The sequence below is a fragment of the Etheostoma spectabile genome, chromosome 12 (genome assembly GCF_008692095.1).
Source record: "Etheostoma spectabile isolate EspeVRDwgs_2016 chromosome 12, UIUC_Espe_1.0, whole genome shotgun sequence".
Lineage (NCBI taxonomy): Eukaryota > Metazoa > Chordata > Actinopteri > Perciformes > Percidae > Etheostoma > Etheostoma spectabile.
The window spans coordinates 9,408,642-9,430,800 of record NC_045744.1 but is presented as its reverse complement, the minus strand read 5'-3'; the positions used below and the strand labels follow the sequence as shown (position 1 = coordinate 9,430,800).

The 22,159-nt window shown below is 41.0% G+C and overlaps 1 protein-coding gene across 14 annotated transcripts in view; it reads left to right on the top strand.

Moving 5' to 3' along the window:
* The window catches only part of adgrl2b.1 (adhesion G protein-coupled receptor L2b, tandem duplicate 1), an 85,107-nt gene extending 65,169 nt beyond the window's left edge, over positions 1-19,938 (top strand). For 3 of the 14 annotated variants that reach the window (XM_032531241.1, XM_032531242.1, XM_032531240.1), the window contains exons 11-22: positions 379-501; positions 1,599-1,804; positions 2,335-2,508; positions 4,290-4,499; positions 5,063-5,283; positions 6,048-6,114; positions 8,703-8,794; positions 10,075-10,243; positions 11,083-11,211; positions 13,208-13,304; positions 14,339-14,464; positions 17,915-19,938. In XM_032531241.1, the coding sequence (XP_032387132.1) occupies positions 379-501; positions 1,599-1,804; positions 2,335-2,508; positions 4,290-4,499; positions 5,063-5,283; positions 6,048-6,114; positions 8,703-8,794; positions 10,075-10,243; positions 11,083-11,211; positions 13,208-13,304; positions 14,339-14,464; positions 17,915-18,777 (2,477 nt within the window). In that variant the 3' untranslated portion in view covers positions 18,778-19,938. Of the gene's footprint in view, positions 1-378; positions 502-1,598; positions 1,805-2,334; positions 2,509-4,289; positions 4,500-5,062; positions 5,284-6,047; positions 6,115-8,702; positions 8,795-10,074; positions 10,244-11,082; positions 11,212-13,207; positions 13,305-14,338; positions 14,465-17,261; positions 17,316-17,914 lie in introns of all 14 variants that reach the window. The other 11 variants (XM_032531237.1, XM_032531238.1, XM_032531243.1 and 8 more) reach the window with 7 other exon arrangements.
* Positions 19,939-22,159: the final 2,221 nt, after the last annotated feature.

Here is a 22,159-nt window from a genome sequence, read left to right as displayed (position 1 = left end):
AACCCACAAGGGAGAGAAAAAGTAAAAGCTCAATGATATTTTTGATCCTATGAATTTTTGACATTCATGCTGCAGAAGGCTGCATGCTTGCATTTGCTAATCTTCTGTCACCACCCTTGTTGTTATTTCTTCTTTTGCTCTTGCCTATGAGGCTTTCACAATGCTAACCAACAGCTTAGTGACATGTTTTTTTTAAAGTAAATAGCCCTCTACAGGGCCTTGCCAATGAGATTAGATTCTGTTTCTAGTAAAATGAACCTCAGGTCTTTACACATACCCTGCTGGGCCTTAGCGTCAGAGCACTATTAAACACTATGTACCGCCAACAAGTAATCGTCTCTCTATTTCTATCTCTCTCTCGTTCCCCTCATTGCTCAGTGTTGGATGTGTACGTGTTAAGCACCGACGGTCAAGTGCAAGACTTCAGGTTTCCTCAGACAAACAAGGGTGCAGCGTCTCTTCAGCTTTCCTCCAACACGGTCAAAGTCAACAGCAAAAATGGTGAGAAAAACATAGATGCTACAAAAACATTTAATCCTGATTCATTTGCAGCTTTGGTTTTTCTTTTTGGGTTGTATCAACAATTGACTGGTGAGGTAAAAAAGTGTTTAGTTAGTTGTCTTTTGTGCAATGAAGGTGAGGGCTGTCACTTCACATATTTCTAACGGAGAAGTTTGGGAAACACACCTGTTCGCTTTCTTACTGAGAGATAAATGACCTTAGTTATACAACCAAATGCGCGGGGTTTATTAGCTTAGCTTAAAGACTGGAAGCAGGGGAAAACAACTAACCTGGCTCTGACAAAAGTTAAAATATTATGCTAATTTACATGATGTATTTTGTTTGCAGATTCTGTACAAAAAAGGAAATGTAAAAACACAGAACAAAGTTGCCCAATGTAACTGGCAATGCACAAGGCTCACAAAACTCTAACTAGGCAGTTCTGATCCAATCAGAATCAGGATTATGTTATTGTATTGCATATTTATGCCTTAAATGTTTTCAGAAACACATTTTAGTGGAGTGTTTAGCCTTAATTTGAAAAAAAGTTTGTCATCCGGCCGCGATATCATTATTTTGCTTTAAAACATACCAAGCACTGCCCCAACTTCCATGTGTCACTCAGTGCTTTGTCATTGCTCTGATTGGTTGTCGGTCTATTCAGAGGCCTTTGGGTCTATGCTGCTGACAATGCCCCTTGGAAATCAAAAATTAACTGAAAGGTTCCAGACTAATACACAATTGCAAATAAGTCTGGCAATGTACTCAATTGGCTACTGAGAAAAAAATTGTAGCAAGGCAGCTACATCTAGGACTGCAAATTCATAATGGGCTCAATGCTGCCCCTATGTCCTTTGGTAAAAAAAAACATCTTTTACGTCTGAAATAAGTTCAATAAAGGATAATTTTAGGAAAATACATTTGAGTTATACGCTAATTCTAAAGTTTAAAAAATATAGGAAAGTGGAACTGTTCCTTTAAGGTTTGTGCATTCATACATTGAATAAATATCTTAATTTTCACAAAATAAATTATTTGTAATTCACTTGTTTATGCTCCTTCAGTATGTCTGATGATTGTATAATTGCCTGTTGCAGGTGTGGCCAAGCTGGTATTTGTGCTCTACAAACACCTGGGTCAGTTCCTCAGCACCGAGAATGCCACACTGAGGGGAATGGGGGATATAAACAAACGCAACCTCTCTCTCACAGTCAACTCGCACATCCTGTCAGCTTCTATCACCAAGGAGTCCAGCCGTGTGTTTGTGGCCGACCCTGTGATCTTCACACTGGAGCACCTAGATGTAAGACTCCTCCTGAGATTCACCCAGACCACACTGTAGAGCCGGGCTGTTAAAATACTGAAACAGCTGCACACGCTTTTGTAGTGAAGGGCAATTGCAGCACTTTGATGGATCATTGTTGTAGAAAAACTGTTGGAGTAAAGAGATGGCATCTATATATTGCCGGTGTGTCATAGGTGGTGGTGACACTACTAGATTTAGAGAAGCAAGTTGAGCTTTTTCTGTGCTTGGAAACTGCCATAGTAACCCTTCACACATTTCAACATATTAAGATTCTGTTTTATTTCTTTATTTGGATCTCCATCATGTTGTCAAGCAACTTTATGTGCACATATACTAACTGGTAATGGACACATATGCACAGTCTACACATCAGGTACATTGACATCCTGTTTCTTGGCCTTAGAGATATGAAATATTCAAGGTGTGTTTGTGTACAATTAAGGATTTAGCTGTACATGTTATATATGTATATATACATATATTGTATGTTTAAGCATCTTTTTCTCTGTGCGTATGTGTTTTTGTAGAAGGAGCACTACTACAATCCCAACTGTTCCTTCTGGAATTACTCAGAGCGGAGCATGATGGGATATTGGTCCACTCAGGGGTGTAAACTGCTGGAAACCAACAAGAGCCACACCACTTGCTCCTGCAGTCACTTGACCAACTTTGCCATCCTCATGGCTCATCAGGGAAATGTGGTAGGTGACCCACTCCTTGTGGTTTGCACAAGCTATTTTTGTGCCTCAGTTACCTGTTCTTACGTCTTGCTGACAGATTTGTGCACTTGCACCAAGAACAAGAATGCCATTTCAGCGGAGAAAATTAGATTATTGCTGGAAGAGAGGGTGAGGGTGGGGGAGGAGGTGGAGAAAAGGGGTGAGGGCTGTCACTTTAAAAGAGCGAGATTGTGGATCAGGATAGGAAGTGCTGTACCATCATTGGAGGTAATTATATTTTACCTATGGTCCGTGTCTAATATTCCTTCATGCGTATGTCCCCGAGAATTATGGGAAACAGTCTACCCTCAGCTTTAACTTGTGTTTCCACCCCTCTTGAAGTGGTGTAGGATCCATTTGGTCGCGAAATGCAATTACAATCCAATTACATGATAAATGGCATGTGTAGCGAGGACCTAGCCAGTAATAAATGTGGAGGATAAGTTTGTGGTTTGTTTAATACTATGTCCCATTTCATGAACTCTGTCCCTGTCATCTGTCTTAACCTCAACCTTAACCACAACTTGAAACCAGAACCCCAAGGCTAGGCTTAGCCTCACACCAATTCTTGCACATCACCTCAACTGCAACTCCTGCCCTCAATAAAATTACAAATATCACAGGAGGAATTGCCTCACATTCAGGCCAACATGTCCTTGAGTGATATTTTGTATGGTCAAGTCTGTTATTTTCACATTTGCCTGGTGCCCATCTTGAAACACGCTCAGTTTGAGATCTTCGGAAACAGAGTGATATGACCTTAAAAAAGGAAACCCACATCACATGATTGCAGTTCGTTGTGGCTAATTTTTAAGCTGATGTCGCTTTCTGCCACATGGGCCCCATAATGTGATCTAAGCATGTTCGGTTTCAGTGCCAAATCTCATCAGGTACCATCACGTTAAAGGATAGGTTGCCTGAAGCTAATATGAGGCTTAAAGGTCCCATGGCATGAAAATTTCACTTTATGAGGTTTTTAAATATTAATATGCGTTCCCCCAGCCTGCCTATGGTCCCCCAGTGGCTAGAAATGGCGATAGGTGTAAATCGAGCCCTGGGTGTCCTGCTCTGCCTTTGAGAAAATGAAAGCTCAGATGGGCTAATCTGGAATCTTACTCCTTATAAGGGGAAAGGTTACCTCCCCTTTCTCTGCTTTGCCCACCCAGAGAATTTGGCCCACCCAGAGAATTTGGCCCGCCCATGAGAGAGAGAAATCATGGCTTTGAAAAGAAAGTTGGTCAAGGCCATACCCCCAGGCTCTACCTTGCCCCCCCCCCCTCTCTCCTTCTCAAAAGCTACAGACACAGAAATGGCACATACTAAGGAAATATCATTGTGGGATTGACTCTAGTGGCTGTAATTCTGCACCAAGGCTGAATTTTACAAAAGGGACTTAGATATGGTAGGTTAGGTGACCACTAAGGCCTATTTAAAAGCATCCAAAAAGCACCATGACATGGGACCTTTAAAAAGTCTGAGTTAGTCAAGTCAAGTGGATATTTTCCAAAGGTATCCACTTCAGCTCAACAGGGAAACACTATGGAAACACAAAGAGGTATTTTGTGCCAAAAAGACTAGAATATTGTATAAATATTTATACGTCTCACATTTTTGTCCCCCATCTCTTCCATCAAAAGCGCCTTAGGGTGGGATTTTTTTATATGCCCACTATGAACAGGAAGAATGGTCACATTCTGACTAAAATTAGTTTTATTGTCCATATAGGAATGTGGCTATTTAAGACAATGTCTGTTTCTCTGTAGGGGGAGGGGAGCGTCTACGACCTTCTTCTCACCGTTATCACACGAATGGGTATTGCCGTGTCCCTTGTCTGCCTGGCCATCAGCCTCTTCACCTTCTGCTTCTTCAGAGGTTTGCAAAGCGACCGCAATACCATTCACAAAAACCTCTGCCTCAACCTCTTCATCGGCGAGCTTGTCTACCTCGTGGGCATCAACATGACAGAAGCAAAGGTACCATGGAAATTGTACTGCAGACAGTTTTAACCTTTATACTGCTGATGGATAGCCTCATCTGCTGTGGTTGACCTTTAAATACTTCAATGTGTCCTTCAATATTCTTTTAACTGGCTGCACATTTAGCAAAAAATCCAAATTAGATTAAAATACCTGATAAATATTCTGTATCTACTTGTTGTGACACTTAAAGGTCCATGATGCTGACTCATGAAAGATTCACTCAGGATGATGTTTTTTTAACGTTAATATTTTTACCATATGTGCATTTTTGCACATATACTGTAATCTCATTTCTGAGTTGTTGGGGAAATAAACGATGCAATAAATATGTTAAAAAAATCATTTTATCACCTATTAAAGGTGTTATGACTATCGTGATTGCAGTTGGCTTTATACACATCCAGCAGACACAAAGCAATGTTAGCATTGATTTGAAACGGTGTTTCTGTCCACCTTAAGATAATAATATTATTCTTATTAATTATAATAATAATTAAACCAACTACGCTTAAGAACAATCCTTACCTTCATAATGTCTGCATGTGTGTTCCTGTCAGCTGGTGTGCTCCATCATCGCCGGCGCTCTCCACTTCTGCTTCCTGGCTGCGTTTGCCTGGATGTGTCTGGAGGGCGTGCAGCTGTACCTCATGCTGGTTGAGGTTTTCGAGAGCGAGTTCTCACGCAGGAAGTACTACTACGTTTCCGGGTACCTCATTCCCGTAGTGGTTGTGGGCATCTCAGCAGCCATCGACTACAGAAGCTACGGCACACAGCGGGCGTAAGTGTGACATCTTTGTAGAGATTGTTCTTTTGTGGGATAAAAATTAGGAGCATTAGTCATCCCTTCTCCCCATCAGCATGGATGTATGTGCTAATGATAGTAATATCACAAAGTGTAGTCCACTTCTGCCCCTGGTAAATTTAAACCCTGTCACTGAAATTTCAAGAGGTTGTGAGCAATGCTGCATCATTAGTGAAATGTGCTGGCTAGCTGCACTGGCCTGCTGGGTTTTTATTCTTTGCATGTGGATAATTGCCGCCCTTGTCAGTTCAAAGTTCATACAGTTATCTGCTGGTCTTCATCCAAGCAGCAAGTTTTATGCTTTGTAAAACTGCAGTCCTCTAATTTATGGAATTTAAGTCAATGCTTTATTCGAACTCCCATTTTATTGCTGTAGTCTTTACTTCATTTCTGTTTCCTGGTGATAAACACAGACTGAGATGCAATTCATTCTTATAGTGTCTACAATACATTGTTTACTGTTTAGAATCTAAGGTATACAGAGTCAGACATGCTACATTTGTAGACTGTGAAGTCATGAGTCCAATAACCGCTGCCTTTTAGACTGCAGCTTCTCATGGCACGGGGCCAGCCCTCCCTCATGGCAGGGTTTTCTTCTCTGTGGTCAGAGGAGTCTCTATTCTGTTGCTGAGGCGTATTATCATCCAGCCAGCTCTGTTGGGCCCTAATCGATGTGACACAACTTTGTTTTGGCAATGAGATGATTTAATGAACTGAATATCATCTTCTACACCCTGTAGGTGCTGGCTGAGGGTTGATAACCATTTCATCTGGAGCTTCTTTGGACCTGTAACCTTCATAATTGTGGTAAGTTGTAATGTTGTGCACGCATGTTTTTTTTTTCTTCAAAGAAAATCTTTATAGAAAACAGTTCATGGATTTTCTCTCACTCTGAACTGGCACCCTCTTAGCTCTGCTTTCTAAGATCAATTTGCATGAAAGGAAAGTGGTCCCATTATAGCTGACACGAGGACATCAGTGTCCACTCAGCTATGAAATCCTCTGAAATCAGAATTGGTGCACAGACACAGCTTAAAGCTGTTTGGTCCTTTCTGCACATCTAGAGAATACTCCCCTCTCGCAATCAGGAGGAGAAATTGTCTCAGGCATGAAGGTCATTTGCTCAGTGGAAAAACAAGGGTGATGGTGTGTGAGGGAGGGGGGGGGTGAACATGAAGTAATGAGGGTGCGCCAGACAACCATTACCACAGCTCATAGCCCTGCTGAGGATCATGACACGTCCCCAGCCAATCCCAGCACATGGACATCTCCATCTTCACCTTTTAATATTTCATGTGGTGCACTGGGTGTTCTCAATGCACACCCACAACACATACATGCATGCAGGAATGCATGCGCACAGCCCTGAAAAAAACACTCACTGCATATCCATATAGGCCTATATGGCATCACACATGTAAATCTGTCCATGGACTGTAAATACATGCAGAAACTGGGATAATTGCTGCGTCGGCAGCACTGCTTTTTTGTGCTGTATTTGGCAGAGAAGTAAGAGACCTTAATATTGTGAAGGACGGCCCCTTGGAGACCGGGCATGAGGTGGGAGTCCATATCTAGCTTGCCTCAGTTTTCTGCAGAGTGCCTCCCTGCCTGTCCGTCCGTCTGTCTCATCGGATCTGTGTCATCACTTGCGGCTGTGTTAAATGCATCTCCAGCCACTCGACTCATGCGGACGTAAAACGGCCCAAGTGGCTGAGAGACAAAACTCGGCATTACTCTAAGCTGTGATCTAAAAGCCTCTTTCTGTCTTCTTAACCACTCATTTTTCTTCCATCTTTCCCCCCTGCCGTTGTTGGTTTCCATCTGCTTTCTACTCACACTCTATTTGTTTCCATTAAAAGACCATTTTTTTTCTGTTGCCTTGCAGTGTTTCAAAATGCATCCATATGGGGAAATAATCAGGATCCTTTTGCTTAAGAATTTAAAATGAAATATTTGATCAACTGAGACTATATGGAGACCATTACGCTTTGTTTTCCTGCCAACTCATACTTTTGTTGTATATTTTCCTTCATGTACAGTCGATTGGCCACGCTTTCAAAATGCACGCTCAGAGCAGATACAGGATAGAATTTTACTTAATAACATAAACATCCGGACGTATACTTGTTTTTGATTTCAAAGGTCTAATATGGTATCAGGGCAAACTGAAGCATTCTCTTCCCTTTCCTTCGGTGGCGACAGGCCCTGGCCTCTGGTGCTTTAAAGAGACATCCTGAAAGAATGTAAACCTCTCTGGGTGTACTGTATGGCTTGAATCACTTAAATGTGTTTCCTGGCTTCAGTAAAAATTGTTTCTAATATGGCACTGAACTCTGTTCTTTTCTTTCTGTATTTTCTGGGGCTTTGGTCTGCAGTACATCAGGTCTGTTTGGCCTCCATCTTGTACAGTACACTATGAGGATTTGCACGTAGGGATAGACTGTAATGTCAGACAAAACAAGAAACTTTCAATGCAGCAAGTTGAAGGCCAGAGCTATATGAAGTAGACCAAATAAGTTGACCTCTGTTGTTTTTCTCTTTTTGGAAGTCGGTGTTATTGTAAGCTCTGCACCGAGGTAACACATTTTTATATTCCTCCCGGTAAAGGTATGCTGGTGTTGAATCTCACTGTAGAGCCTGTAGATTAATCAATATTTTTAGTCAATAAAACATAACCACAAGTGGTAGCAACAAGTAGTGGAATGTAACCAAGTATATTACCACAAGTGCTGTACTTAGGTACTACTACATTTCAGAGGGGAAATATTGTACATATCACTTTGTTATAATTATTTGTCTGCTTTCAAATTAAGAACACATGAAGAGCTTGTAGAATATGATTGTTTGCTATTATAATAATCAAAACAACTTAATTGATTAGTCAATGAATCGATTAATCGATTAGTTTATTGACAGATTTTTTTAGAGTTTAAGGCATTTTTAATCCAGAGATTCCAGACATTTTATGTAACCTGATTCTCAAATGTGAATAATTGCTGTTTTTCTTTTTAATTATTTAAATAAATAATTCAAAATAATTCAAAATGAGCTCTGCCTCAACCAAACTACACTAAACTACACAAAATGTTGCTTACCCATCAATGAATGAGTGATAACAATGTAATGATATAATATAGAATAGTATGACACACACAAGACAATTTTCTACATTGAGTTTTATTTTATTTCTCTTAATACTTTGCATTTTCCTGATTATACTTTTGCATTCCAATGCTGGATCATTACTTGTAAGAGAGTATTTATTGAGTGCGGTATTAGTAATTTTACTAAAGTAAAGAATCTGAGTACTACCTCCACCCGCTGTCAGCAACAGGAATTGGATGCCTTTCTAAGTGCAGTCTGTTAACCCTGATATGCTTCTGTTTTGACAGGTCAATGTCATCTTCCTGGTGGTGACGATGTTCAAGATGGTGAAGCACTCCACCTCCATGAAACCCGACTCGTCCAGGCTGGGGGGTATCAGGTGAGGGGTGTCACTAAAGGAGATTAAGTGGCAGCACTGTGGTTTGCTTACTCTGAGACTGTGTGGGTGTGTTTAGTAGAGGGTGGGGGTAATATGCACCATTACAGCTTTTGCTTCCCTCATGGAATTGTAAAATCCATATTTGACCAACACGTTTATTTGATTTCCTCTTCTCCTAACCCCGACAGCACCAATATTTATTCCCTTTACATTTTATTTCTCTTTGTATAGAGGGTGTCTTTTTAGTTCATTTTATGATTTCACTATTTGCACTACGCAGGGTTGTATTGCCTTTTTTATTTCTTTACAGCTGCATTTCTGACCTTTTGGTATGTTTTTGCTCCTATGCTGGTATAGTTTACGGGCTTCCTTGGAAGACTGCCTCAACCGCATGCCTCGTAGATTTTAAGATGGTAAAAAACGGAAAAAAGCCCCCTCCCTCATCTTTCCGCTTCAAGTGGGCTGCATTTGCTCGCTAAAAAGACAGGTCCTCTCTCCATTTCTGTGCCTGGATTCTTATTCAACAGTGTGTTTGAGGGCAGGATAACATATCTTATGTGGGATTTTTAGGCAGACATTCTGATTCTGGTGCAAAACAAGGCATTGAATTGGCTTTCTGGTTGTTGTTTTTTAGCACACAGAAAGCCCACATTTGTGGATCCTGGATTTCACACATTGTCTCAAAAAGAGAGACAATGTGTGAAATAAAGAAAGAAAAAAACTCATTAACTGTCGTAAATGGGAGTCTATGTTAAATCCTCTATGCGTTTAGTTTCTGTGTGAGATGACAACTTGTGAAAAAAAGTTGAAATAATTACTTGCTCTTTGTCTGATTAATGAGGAAAAAATATATATACTTGTTTAAAAAGTCTAATAAGCCATCACTCTCATTTTTCTGTTGATCCTCTCTTAGTGACAAGCTGTTGTCCCATTTCTTCCCTCCTCACCGTGGCACACTTCTCTCTTGTGATACCAGTAAAGAATAGCCATCGTCATTGAAACTGACTGTGAAGTTATCTTATTTCCTCTAGGCTTTCCTGGAAGCCTCCGAGGAAAAACCTGCTGTGTTTGCAGTCTCTTTAGCCAACCACTCCAAGGAAGACCAAGGAAATATTTTTTGACTCGGTGTCAAATACAGAATGCACATTCATCCTAAAACCAAAATATATTTTTTAACAAGCTGCTGTCCTGGAGCACAGAAACATCAGACCATGCAAAGAGAAAATCGACTGCAACTTTGTTAGTTTCAATAGTTAATACTTCTTCTTTTTCTTTTGCAGGTCGTGGGTGTTGGGAGCGTTTGCCCTACTTTGTCTGATGGGGCTCACATGGTCCTTTGGCTTGTTCTTCCTCAATGAATCGTCCATTGTTATGGCTTACCTCTTCACCATCTTCAACACTCTGCAAGGCATGTTCATCTTCATCTTCCACTGCCTCCTCCAGAAAAAGGTAAGATTTTGTCCTGCGCCACACATTATAAGTTGTTTAATTGAACAACAGGTTTTAAATGAAGAATTAATCAACAAGTTGTTCATTAAGCAAAATGCAAAAAAAAATCGCTTCTTTCAGCTTCTTAAATGTCACACACCTGAGAAATATATAATTTTCAACAACTAATAAATTATTAAAAACAACGAGTAATCTACAGTATAATGTGTCTGTTAAATCAATTAGTCAATAGACAGAAAAATTATCCAAAAGCTATTTTCCTATTTAAATTAATTATTGAAGCCACACACTTTCTGCATTTCTTTGCCTTTTAGTAAATTGAGGTTTTGGGGTTTTAGACTTTTTTTGGATTAACAAAACAAGACATTGGAAGATGTCACATCACCCTTGGCTAAGGATCTTTTTTCTATTATTACATTTTTCAGACAAATCAATCGATTCAAAGAAATAGTGAAAGTCAAAATAGTCTGTACATGAATTGATCATGAAAACTATCATTAGTTGCTGCCCTACTATCATAAAATTCTAAAATCTCACTGCCAAGAATTTCCTATTTCTTTCCATATTTATCTAATCATTGCACTGCAGGTGTGGATCTGTAAATATTTATACTGCAACACGTTGAAATTTTACATGAGGCATTTCATGATATTTTATACATTTTTACTTAGCAAAACTTACATCACAGTGCTTCCTCTCTGCAACATTTCAACATGTTATCATAGTTATCCCTTTTGACATTTAAACAGCTGTCAGCTGGATGACATTTGATAAAGATTTATTTGGGGGGGGGGGTTGCCTGTGTGCTCAGTGGGTCCTGATCTTTTGTTCATCTGAAGGTCCGCAAAGAGTACAGCAAATGTTTCCGCCAGTCCCAGTGCTGCGGCACGCTGCCGCCTGAGGGCCCCCACAGTGCAGCCAAGACAGCCACGTCTCGATCCACGGCCCGCTACTCATCTGCAACACAGGTACGTGTACCCCGCTGGGACATATAGGGCTTTAGGTTGGAAAAATGATGTGTGAAAAGGTTTGGACGTAATTATTATTATTATTAATTCCAGTTTGTCTGTGTGTAGCCAAAGGCAGCAAACCCCCAACTGCTCGGGGTGCTTGTCCATGGATAGCTGCAGCCCCCTCACTATGAAATCTCTCCATTTGTGCATGTACAGTTCCTGAGCATGTGTGGGTGTATTTCAAGCCTCTGTGTAATGTGTGTTCTAACAACAAAGTGAAAAAAATCGTTCTCCAATTTCCCTTGAGGGATTAATAAAGTATGTTTAAAAAAAAGAGAGAAAAAAAAACCTGATATACTGTAGCTTCATCTTCTTTGCCATAGAGCGTCTTCATTATCAGCCTCACTGTAGTTTATTTTGATTCGATCCCATTTACACAAAACTGGTGGTGTGAACACTCACTTGAGCACCAGATGTCTTTTACTTTGCAGCTGAAAATAGTCCCCAGTAAATGCCCTATTTATTCCAACTTTAGTAATGTCTGTTGAAAACCACGGTGCCCAGATGTTTTAGGAAATGAGTGAACATTAAGCATGAGTATATTCATGACCCGTCTTTAAAGATTTGTCTTTAGAAACAAATGGCCTTGTGGCTGAGAGCCACAGAGAGCCGGGGGAAGCTGGAGAGTATTGAGAAATAAGAAACCAACATATGTTGGTTTTGGTCTTTGCACAGGATTTGTTGACAGTAAGAAAAGTATAGGATGTCAGCCTTATCCTTTAGTAAAGACTCCAAATAACACACTTTGCTCCACCTAGGTTACAAAATGCAAATACATATATTTATCAACTGCCTTTTTTATCAGGCACAAACCTCATTTTACGCACATATTGTTGAATTTATTTGATTTGAAGCACAAATAAACGCTTCAGGTTGCAGCTACGCTCATGAGCCGCGAGCCTGCACAAAGACAGCTGCATAGATAAAAATGAGAGCGTATTTTAGAAGTGTTTTTGATTGACTGTCATCTGCCTGTCTCACCTTCCATTTGATTAAATTCACACAACACCCTGCAGCGTGTTTTTGTACCTTTAACATACTATATATTTTAGTCGCTTTTAGTGAAGCATAATCTGCATAGACAACTGCTTAAATTACACAATACTCCCACTGTAAATGTGATTTGAACTTATTAACCAGATCTAAATTGATTGATGAAGACTAGTATGTCTGCAAGTCGGATTTACTGCAGGCAGATTCCCCTCACTCGCTACGGTGGGCTGGGAAATAAAATCAATGAATCAATACAAACACTATTGATTTCTTCCCACGCAGCCAACATGAAAACTAATTTGGTCGAGTATTTTCTGCTGTCAGTCAGCCAGGCAAAGGCAGGTTAGCCAGCCACTGTTCACTCAGCTCCAGGAGCTGCTGCTGATAGTCGGCTGATACGCTTGCGGTCGAGACACCGAGCAACTGAAAGGTTTTTTGTCTAGAAGCCCTCGAAAATAAGATGGAAGACAGCCGCCAATGATAACTAAATGCCCGCCTGTAATTTCACTAGCAAAAAAAAAAAAAAAATCGGAAGCATCACATGAGTGCGGTGTTGTGGTGATGCTGTTATCGTACCAGCCCTACACAGGTCTCTAATCTCTTCTATTGTGACTTTGTCAGATCTATTTTAAGAGCTGTTGCCGTCTTCTGCTCAAACTATCCAAAAAAGACAAAATAACAGCTGCTCTGGGCCGATCTCTCAAATTACAAGCTGTAAGATTCTTGGAGTATCCATTTTTGGTATCGGTTGGACCAGTAGCGTGTGCAGGTCTTTGTTTCACCTTAGCAAGGCGTGTTGATGTCATCAAGCAGGGGGTTAGTCGAATCTTAAATCTTCTTGTATACAAGTGTAGGGTCACAAAACCCACGTCGCTACTCAATCCTCAGGGCCAGACGTCTTGAATAACAGCGGCACCATGTTGAGTCCTGATCAATGGCTGCTCTTCTCTCTACCCAGAGCCGCATCAGGCGGATGTGGAACGACACTGTGAGGAAGCAGTCGGAGTCCTCCTTCATCTCAGGAGACATAAACAGCACCTCCACCCTCAACCAGGGTAAGCAACCGTTTGTACCGCCGCCACCAGAAGAGACACATACGGCGTTCTATTTGTGATGAAGCTCTGAATTCACAATAAACACATCAATGAATGCAGCTTACATGGCTCTGTGGCAGCTGGGAAAGATAAGACATGATTTTATGCTGCATTTCTCTTAGTGTTAAGCAATAAAAAAATGAAAAAATGCTGTCTGTGTACAAAAGTTCACAGCATTTCTCCTGCACTTTCCTGCTTGGTGGGATCACATTTAAGGCAAGGAACAGAGGTAGAAGACGTGTTTTATTTAGTGTGGAACAAAATATTGCTTATGAGGACTTGAGTTGAAATCCCAGCAAGTCTGCACCAGCCGCCCTAACTCATTTCTTTTTTTACCCCAGAGTGATTGTCACGATGAAAGTAGAGGAGATGAGCAAAGTCAGGTTGAGGGCAGAGCAGGTTTTGGGAGTGATCCCAGCTTCTCCGGCTGCAGACTGTGCCAGTGCATATTTGGCTGTAGTTATGAGTTAGTTTCATTTTTTCTTAAAAAAAACAAAAAAAAAACACGCCAGCGCAAAGTTTCTCAGGGCTCCAACCAAATGACTAAGTATAGTTATTATATTCTTGGGATTTACACAAGCATGCTCAGGATGATAGGGATACTCTATTATTCATGGCAGGCCACTTAGACATGGTTTGTCTAGTGTCTCGACTAGATGAGTTTGTTTAGATGGATTTGTTTCGCCTAAACACTGGAGTTGATTGTGTTGCTATGCTTTGGTCAACACTTGTCGTGCTAATATTGTTTGTCAGTTACATCAGCTGACTGTTTGGATATTGGTTTGCTTTGACCAACGTTTCTATGGCAGCTTTGTGTCCATAATAGAAGGCAGGCGGATCATGGGTCATAAATCTTTTGCGGTGTAATATTTTGGACAGCATATGTCAGTGTTTGTTTATGTCGACAGCTATCCAGCGCACCACCACAGACCATGAACTACAGTACCTCAAACTCAACTGTTTTGTTTCCTCTCTCTCTCTTCCTGTTATTTCAGGGATGACTGGCAACTACCTCCTAACTAACCCTCTGCTTCGAACCCACGACACTAACCCTTATAACAACCTGCTGGCAGAAACAGTGGTGTGCAACACCCCCTCTCCACCGGCCTTTCACTCCCCAGGTGCACATCCACCCTCCACTTTTATTCTTGATTGATTTGTGTGTGATCGTGTGTGTGTGTGTGTGTGTGTGTTTTAAGGTAAAAGTTTGGAACTGTTTGGAAAATACACTTATTCGCTTTCTTGGGGAAAGTAAGATGAGACGATCGATACCACACGTCTGTTAAATACAATGCTACAGCCAGATAGCTTAGCTTAGCACAAAGAGTAGACAGCTAGCCTTGCTCTGTCCAAAAGTTTAAAAAAAATGTGCCTGCCAGCACCCCAATAATTAACACGTTATATCTTCTTGTTTAATGCATACAGAGACAAGAATTTCCTGTTTTACGTAGGGGGTTATGTGCTGGACTATTTCTTGGCTCTGAGCAGTTGCTTGGCAACTAACAGAAAACCAAGGACATTATTGGTCACGGACAATAAATAGTCCAGCACATAATCCCCTGTAAAATGGCAAATTATCATTTTTACACTTCATTTTCTTGTACAGATTAAATGAACAAGATTTAACATATTGCTTAGTGGCCAGGTGTTTCCCCCTGTCTCCAGTATTTGTGCTAAGCTAACCGGTGGCTGGCTATCACTTTGCAGCAAACAGAAACGGAAGTGGTCTAAATCTTCTCATTTAACTCTCACTTTTAAGGGTACTACATGTAACACTAGGTCTTATCTAAGCTAGTTTCTCCTTTGTAAACACAGAAGGAGATAAACTTATGTCAATGCTATCCTATCTCTTCTGCTGAGCAGTCATATGGGAATTCTTCTCTGTTGAATATGAGCTTTACACGTCGGTCCGGATCATTTTTACTGTTTTCCCTTAATATCTTTACAACATGTTTAAATTGTCTTTTTCTTACTGCCAATAAGATCCCTTTAAATCACGTCAGTGCTTATGGTGACCTAGTTCACTAGCAGAGCAAAGGAAACCCAATCACAGAAGAAAAAAAACAAGCTCATGACGCAATGCGGGCAGAGTCATAGCCCTCAGATATTCCCAGGCATTTGATGATTAAAGAGAATTTATAAAAAAACAGCAGTATGGCAAAAGTGTGTAAGGAGAGGATATGCAGTAATGTAAAGCTTTAACCCACTGCAGTCTTCACAGTCTTGTTTTGTGCTGTGAGCTTGCTTACAGCACAATGGGAGCACTTCACACTCCGAGATAATGAAGCAGGGTTGGGACCATACAGTGTCGGCAAAGAAAATCAAAGACTTCTTTTTTTCTGTCTGTGAGTTCAGTGGCAAGCGAGCGGCTCAGATGCAGAAGTCAGTGTGTGTGCTCAGACAGCTCGTGCATTATTGCCCTAAAATGTTTACCGGCTTAATCATTGTAATAATTACATGTTAACATTGGAGTATCAGAGACAGATAAAAGAGAAGTGGTGAGATTAAATTAGCCTTCAATATGAAATGTCAGCATAAACACCTCCTTTACCTACAGAAACACTTCTTCTCTCCCCGAGGCAAGCCGCTGCACTTAGTTGTGTTTATGAACAGGAGCAACAGGAAGCAGTGACAACCAGGAAAGAAAAACAAAACGATTTAACACATGGAAACTAGTTTGAGGATAGCAGGCAACAGCTCGACACACAAATGTCAAAACCTGGTGTGAAGATCACCAACCAAGTATGAAATAAGCACTGAGAGACTCAGTCAAGTTTAACATGAGCTTTTTTTTTTTAAACTTTTGCCTGCTATAGTCATTACATTTAGCTCCTGGAAAAGGATGAGCGTGTCTTCTATTGTAAGTGTATTAATACTAAGTAATGCTCTGCAGATGTTCATGTGATGCAGTAAAATCGGTAAGGAGAACATCTTGGATGAATCTCTGCTGGAACGGTTCCCAGAGTGCAGCTGTCGCCGCGTCCAGTTGAATTCTGTTCACATCATTTCCCCCCTCTCCCGGTAGACAGTACCTGTCTGTAATAACATCACTGCCAGCGCATAAACAAATGCAAATTTGGAAGTAGGGTCTATTCAGAGAGGTGTCTAATAATCCCCCCCTCCCCTTTTTGTTGCCCTTTTGCTCTCTGGGCTCTTTTCACACTTTTTAGAAATGACTTTGATGTTGTTTTTGGAGCTTTTTTTCCTATGTTGTTATCATTCGTTTTCTGACAAGTTCATTTGAAACGAAAATACTACAGTTTCCTCATGTTTTTTTACTGCCTGTGACTGACAACATCCCCCTCACCCTGCTAAGTGTCAGCCTTTAACTTTAAGGCTCACAGTGTACCCCAGTAAATGAAATCCTCCTATCAAATCAAAACAAGACCCTTTAACTGTCATCCTGCTGCTTGAGCTTAGACATCGGGCTGCACAAAATTAGAGTACACACACTCCAGTGTGTGTGTGTGTGTGTGTGTGTGTGTGTGTGTGTGTGTGTGTGTGTGTGTGGTGTGTGTGTGTGTGGCCTACAATTGATGTACACTTTAAGAAGGGAAAACTATGGGCATTCAGAAAGAAATATTTTCATTACTATAGACTTTTTTTCTTGTAAAAACACTGTGCTTGCTGCTAAACCCTTTCACCTGCTGAGTCCAGGATTCAGTTGTCCTTGATTTTGTCCTTTAGCCCTCTTCAGCCGTTAAACACAGAATTTTGCTGTCATTTTTCACCCACCTAAAGTAATTTGAACAATGCATCACATGAGCTAAATTATAATTAATAGCAAGGACACAAAGAGTTGGATTGACTGAATCCAGGCTGGATGTTACAAGCTTTCCACTTTGGTCTTATTTCAGTGATTTTGTTGTTTCTGCTGCAATTGAAAAAAGCATCTGTTTTACTTTTTTTGCACATCAGCTGTTCTTAGGCCAGATAGCCTGAGCAGACACACTTGATGTGAGTGTTGGCAAAGTGAGTCATTGCACCATGCCTGTCTGTTGTGCTTTGTGGGGGTTGTTGCTGTGCTTGTGGGGCCCGAGTGCAGAGTAGTGGCTAACCATCTGTGTTCGACATTACTCTTTTGTCTTGCCTTCTTTTAACAGGTGGAATGTTTTTTTATCCATTGTTAATGTCGCAACACTTTCTCATCAGCTTGTATTAATTTATTTCTTTTACTCTCATCGTATTTTGTTGCTTCTCGAATGCTGCTGTGTTGTTACCTGGTCATTAGCTACTTTATAGTGTGTTGCTGTACTATATTTTTTAAGTTTCAAGTCATCTTTTGTTCTCATTTCTCCAATATTGTTCAGGATAATCTCTAAGATTGGCTTTGATGATATTCAGCCATAATGAGGACGGACATGGTGGGGAGCTGATTGGGGTTTCCTTTGAATTTTAAAACTTTTTGTATTTTAAATTCAAATTAACCCAGAGATCAAAGAGCACAAGAGTGAAGTGTCCTGAGCAGTATCAAGTTGTATGTGGATGGTGTAGTGGACGCTGTTTTGTTCTACACAAAAGTTAACAAAAAAAATCATAATCTCACGCAGTCTTTTTGCCTTTCCTTGCAGGACAGCACTCTTTGAGCAACAGCAGGGACATCAGTGCCATGGACACCCTCCCCCTCAATGGCAATTTCAACAACAGCTACTCCCTGCGAGACGACAACTATGAGACTGTGGGCGTTAGAGCCCCGGGTGACCTAGGCGGCCTTAACTTGGACGATGCCGCCTTTGAGAAGATGATCATATCTGAGATTGTCCACAACAACCTAAGGCCCCGCGTCGGCCCCAAAGGTTGCGACGCCCCAAGGGAGCACAACAGAGCCCTGCCTCCGCAGACCAGAGTGACAGTGGACAGCGGTGGGGGTGGGAGCGGCAGCGAGGATGACGCCATTGTGGCGGATCACACCGAGGCCTCATCCCCCCAGAGAGGAAGTGGAAGAGGAGGCCACGCCACCCTGGAGCTGCTCCTGCACCCCCACCACAAGGAGGCGCTGGAGGCCCCCCTCCTGCCCCAGAGGACTCACTCCTTGCTCTACAGCGCCCAGAAGGCCCCCAGGCGCCTGGAGCAGCAGGGCGGCCATGGCTCTGAGACTGTTACTGCAGTGGAGGACATGGGCTCCCATTCACCTAACAATAATAGAGACTCCCTTTACACCAGCATGCCAAACTTGAGAGACTCACCCTCGCCCCCAGCTTCGCCATACCCCCCCGAGGAGGAGGAAGAGCTCTCCCCCTCACCTCGAAGCGAGAGCGAGGACGCATATCATAAAAGCATGCCTGAGCTCGGCGATGCGCCGCCGCCCCTGTCCTACTACCACATAAACCGAGGCACCAGCGACGGATGCATCCTCCCACCCAACAATGAAGAGTGCGCACAGGAAGGAGAGGCACCCAGCGACGGACAAATGCAGCTCATTACCAGCCTCTGAGCCGGCCCTCTTAGTTTGCACAGGTTTTAACAGATGGGTACTTTCAGTTGATGTCAAGAGAGCTGGCAAGTCTAGCTACACACACCACATGCTCTTCCTGTTGGGACAGGAAGTGAAATGTTGTTGGGTGGGAAAAGGAATGAAGAAATGACTTTTGCACACAAATCCCATTAACACACAAAACACGTCCATCCGAGGCCAGACAAATGTGGACTGTGAAAGCTCTGCAGTTGGACAAAAGAGGTGCAGAGAATAACACACAGGCCGCTGTGTCAGAGACAAGTCTGGCATTTCTATTGTACTGTGCTGTTGAAGAATAAGGGATGAAAAATACTCCAAGCAAAGAACTATGAAACTCCTGACATATTCTTGGGGGCCTTTGCAGAACCAGGGTCTTTTTAGTCATGAAGTACAGAACAAGAACTGGTGTGGCTCCACTACACAGTCAAGACTGTAAAGTAAAGAAACCACTAATTCAGACTCAGGCCTTATATTTTCTCTATTGCACATTTAACTGTTGTTAAAGTAACAGCTAAAGAAACTATATTTTGCTGTACCACTAGTGTAAAAAGTAAAAAACAAATGTAAGAAAAAAAGAAGAAAAGAAACGGCAACCATTCAGTAGTTAAGCCCTTTCAATGTTAATAAGATTCTTCAGACAAGGTTAATCAAAATGGTGGAAATGTGCTTCTTCCTCTCACACTTGACTTGTTGTAGTATGTTTCAATATGAAAAAAATGTTTTGAGAGATTTCAGTCCATATGAAATCATGCTCATGTCTCTGCTTGTGAAGTGCTTTTGCTTTCATGAATGATGAGTTTTTGCCAGTAGTATATTCTTTAACACCAGGCCATGCACAGATTTGGAGTGAATTCGAAACTTGTGTAATTTATTTTACTTGAAAGAAATTGTCAGGTTTGAAGACTTATGTGCGCGCCAATGCAATATTGCAGTTTTTGCGGACATATTTCATCCTTTGACACTAATTAATTTATTAACTGAAGTACTATACAGAAAAAAAAAAAACATGGTTGGAAAGTGTGAAACGTGTTTGCGGCACTGATTAGGTTCATTTTATTTCTTTTGTAAGAGCCCATCTACAGCTGATATTTAATTCAACTCTTGTTTGATATCAAATAAATGTGAAATTTTTTCTTGTTCGCAGACGTCTGGCTGCTTATTCACATTTTGCATAAAAATCTGCTATGATCTAAACGTGGGGAAATGGTGATAATGAATGTTTTTGTTAGAGTCAGCAAAAGCTCATAAAAAGAGCAAAACTAACAATGTGTTTGTCCGTTCCTAATGAATACGTTGATCTTTAAAAAAATTGGCCACCAATACATACTTTAATTTAAAAAAATACAATAAAATAACTTCTTTACTCAACAGATTGTTTTTTCGTGAACTTTACACCAACAGGAATAAATATTGTTTTTGCTGTGGAATAATTTTAGCTGCGCTAGGGAAGATTTACAGCAGCAGGTTGAAATGTAAATAAACTACAGTGCCCATGTTTATTGTAATGAAGGAAAATATCACACAATTTAATAGTGAACAGCACAACACTTAATTTCTGATAACTTCCATCACTGCAACAAAAACAAAATACCCCTTAATCATTGCTTAAGCCAAGGCGGTCAAATGTCAAAGGAACTGTAAGTACAAAGTATCTTTGTGCCAATTCTCATTGAGATTTTAACAAAATAATAACATGAAATATTCTCTACAGCTGATGAATGATGATAAATTAACAGAAAAAGCAAATGTCCCAATACAATAAACTCATGTACTATACATAAGGAACTCAGTTTTGCTCCCTGTGGTGTTAATTTGGTTTAAGAAATGAGGAGTTACACCTGTAAACCAGTGATAGATTGAATGATTCATCTGTTGTTAATTAGTTTTATGACAGTACTAACTTAATTAAACCTATGTCAGATTTATGTTCCACATGTTGTGACTGTTTGCTCAGATAATTTGCATATGAGGGTATATCGACAGTAACTAAAATATACAATATCACCGGCCTCATCTTTTCACTGCCATTGTACGAACACACTATGACAGTAATTATGCAAGTTTAACAAGATGTACCCTAATCGTTTCTGATCGGTGTCTAAATCATTCCATGTCTCAACTGTAAGCACATTATCAGAGTGGATGAGACTGACATCAGAGATTTAGAAGATTTAGCGCTTGATATGTCTTTCATCTGTGGCTTTCCAGGAGTGTCCCGCTCCAACTGACCACACACACATTCAGCAGACAGTACAGTACATGCAGGCGCTGTAGGATCTGGGTGGTGCGCTTTATTAGTTGTAGCTGGGTGCCAGTTTGCTGTCAAGAGACTTGATGCAGAGGCCAAGGAAAAACCCTGAGTCCACTATGGCTGTCTGCCTTGTTGTTTGAGCATCAGCCTCTCGGTTTACACAGAGCCATCCAAAAAGCCAGGAGAGACACCAAACCGGACTGTAAATTATACGGAAACTTGGCTTCTGTTCAGATCTAAATCAACCATAATGCAAAGTCGATGACCCGCTCACGCTTCAGTGGGAATGGGCCAGGCATTGTCTGTGAAAGCTTCTTTATTATAAACAATCGACACGGCTTCACATGAGACTATCCCTTTGGGGGCACGTGTGATGTCACTGCGTAGAGGGGGAGTTTCTCTATCTGTTTTTTTTACAACAGACAAAATCGTGATAAATGAATGTGCTTAGCTCCTTTTGTCAAGCATAAGGATCGGTTTTGCATGATGCATATATATTGGTTCATTATCGCTAAGTCACCTGTGCTCTGTATTAGCTCTTTCACCATATTATCTTGAAGGACTCTGAAATTAAAACAATATATAGATGATCAACTTCTTTCCCCCAATGAAACTGAAGGGGTTCTTGATACAAAGATCAGCATATCTTGTGCTCTCCTTATTCAGCTGTGATCCGGCTGTTCATCCTCTTCGAAAGATACTCCCTCCTCCACCTTTGACTTTTCATTGGGTTGCTGATTTACCATCTGTGATTATGTGATTATATTATGATGCAGCATATTAGCCATGCAGTGTTTGCACTGCGAATGAAAAAGTTGTCAAAGTTTGTTGGAGATGAAAGTGCCTCATTTATCAGCTCATCTTTTATCTGTGCTCAGTCAAAGCCCAGCTTCCATGGGGCAGTGGCGAATGAAGGCGCAATAAGGCGCAGTCCGAGAAGACATTACCGTGTTTTCATTTGAATCTGTTTGATGTTCCAGCCTCTGGTGATTTGGACATTATTTCATGTCCATCATCAAAAGACATCAAACAAGATGCTGCATCCAAAATCAGATCACAGAGCCTCGGCCAAATGTGGTTGTGTGTGTGTGTGTGTGTGTGTGTGTGTGT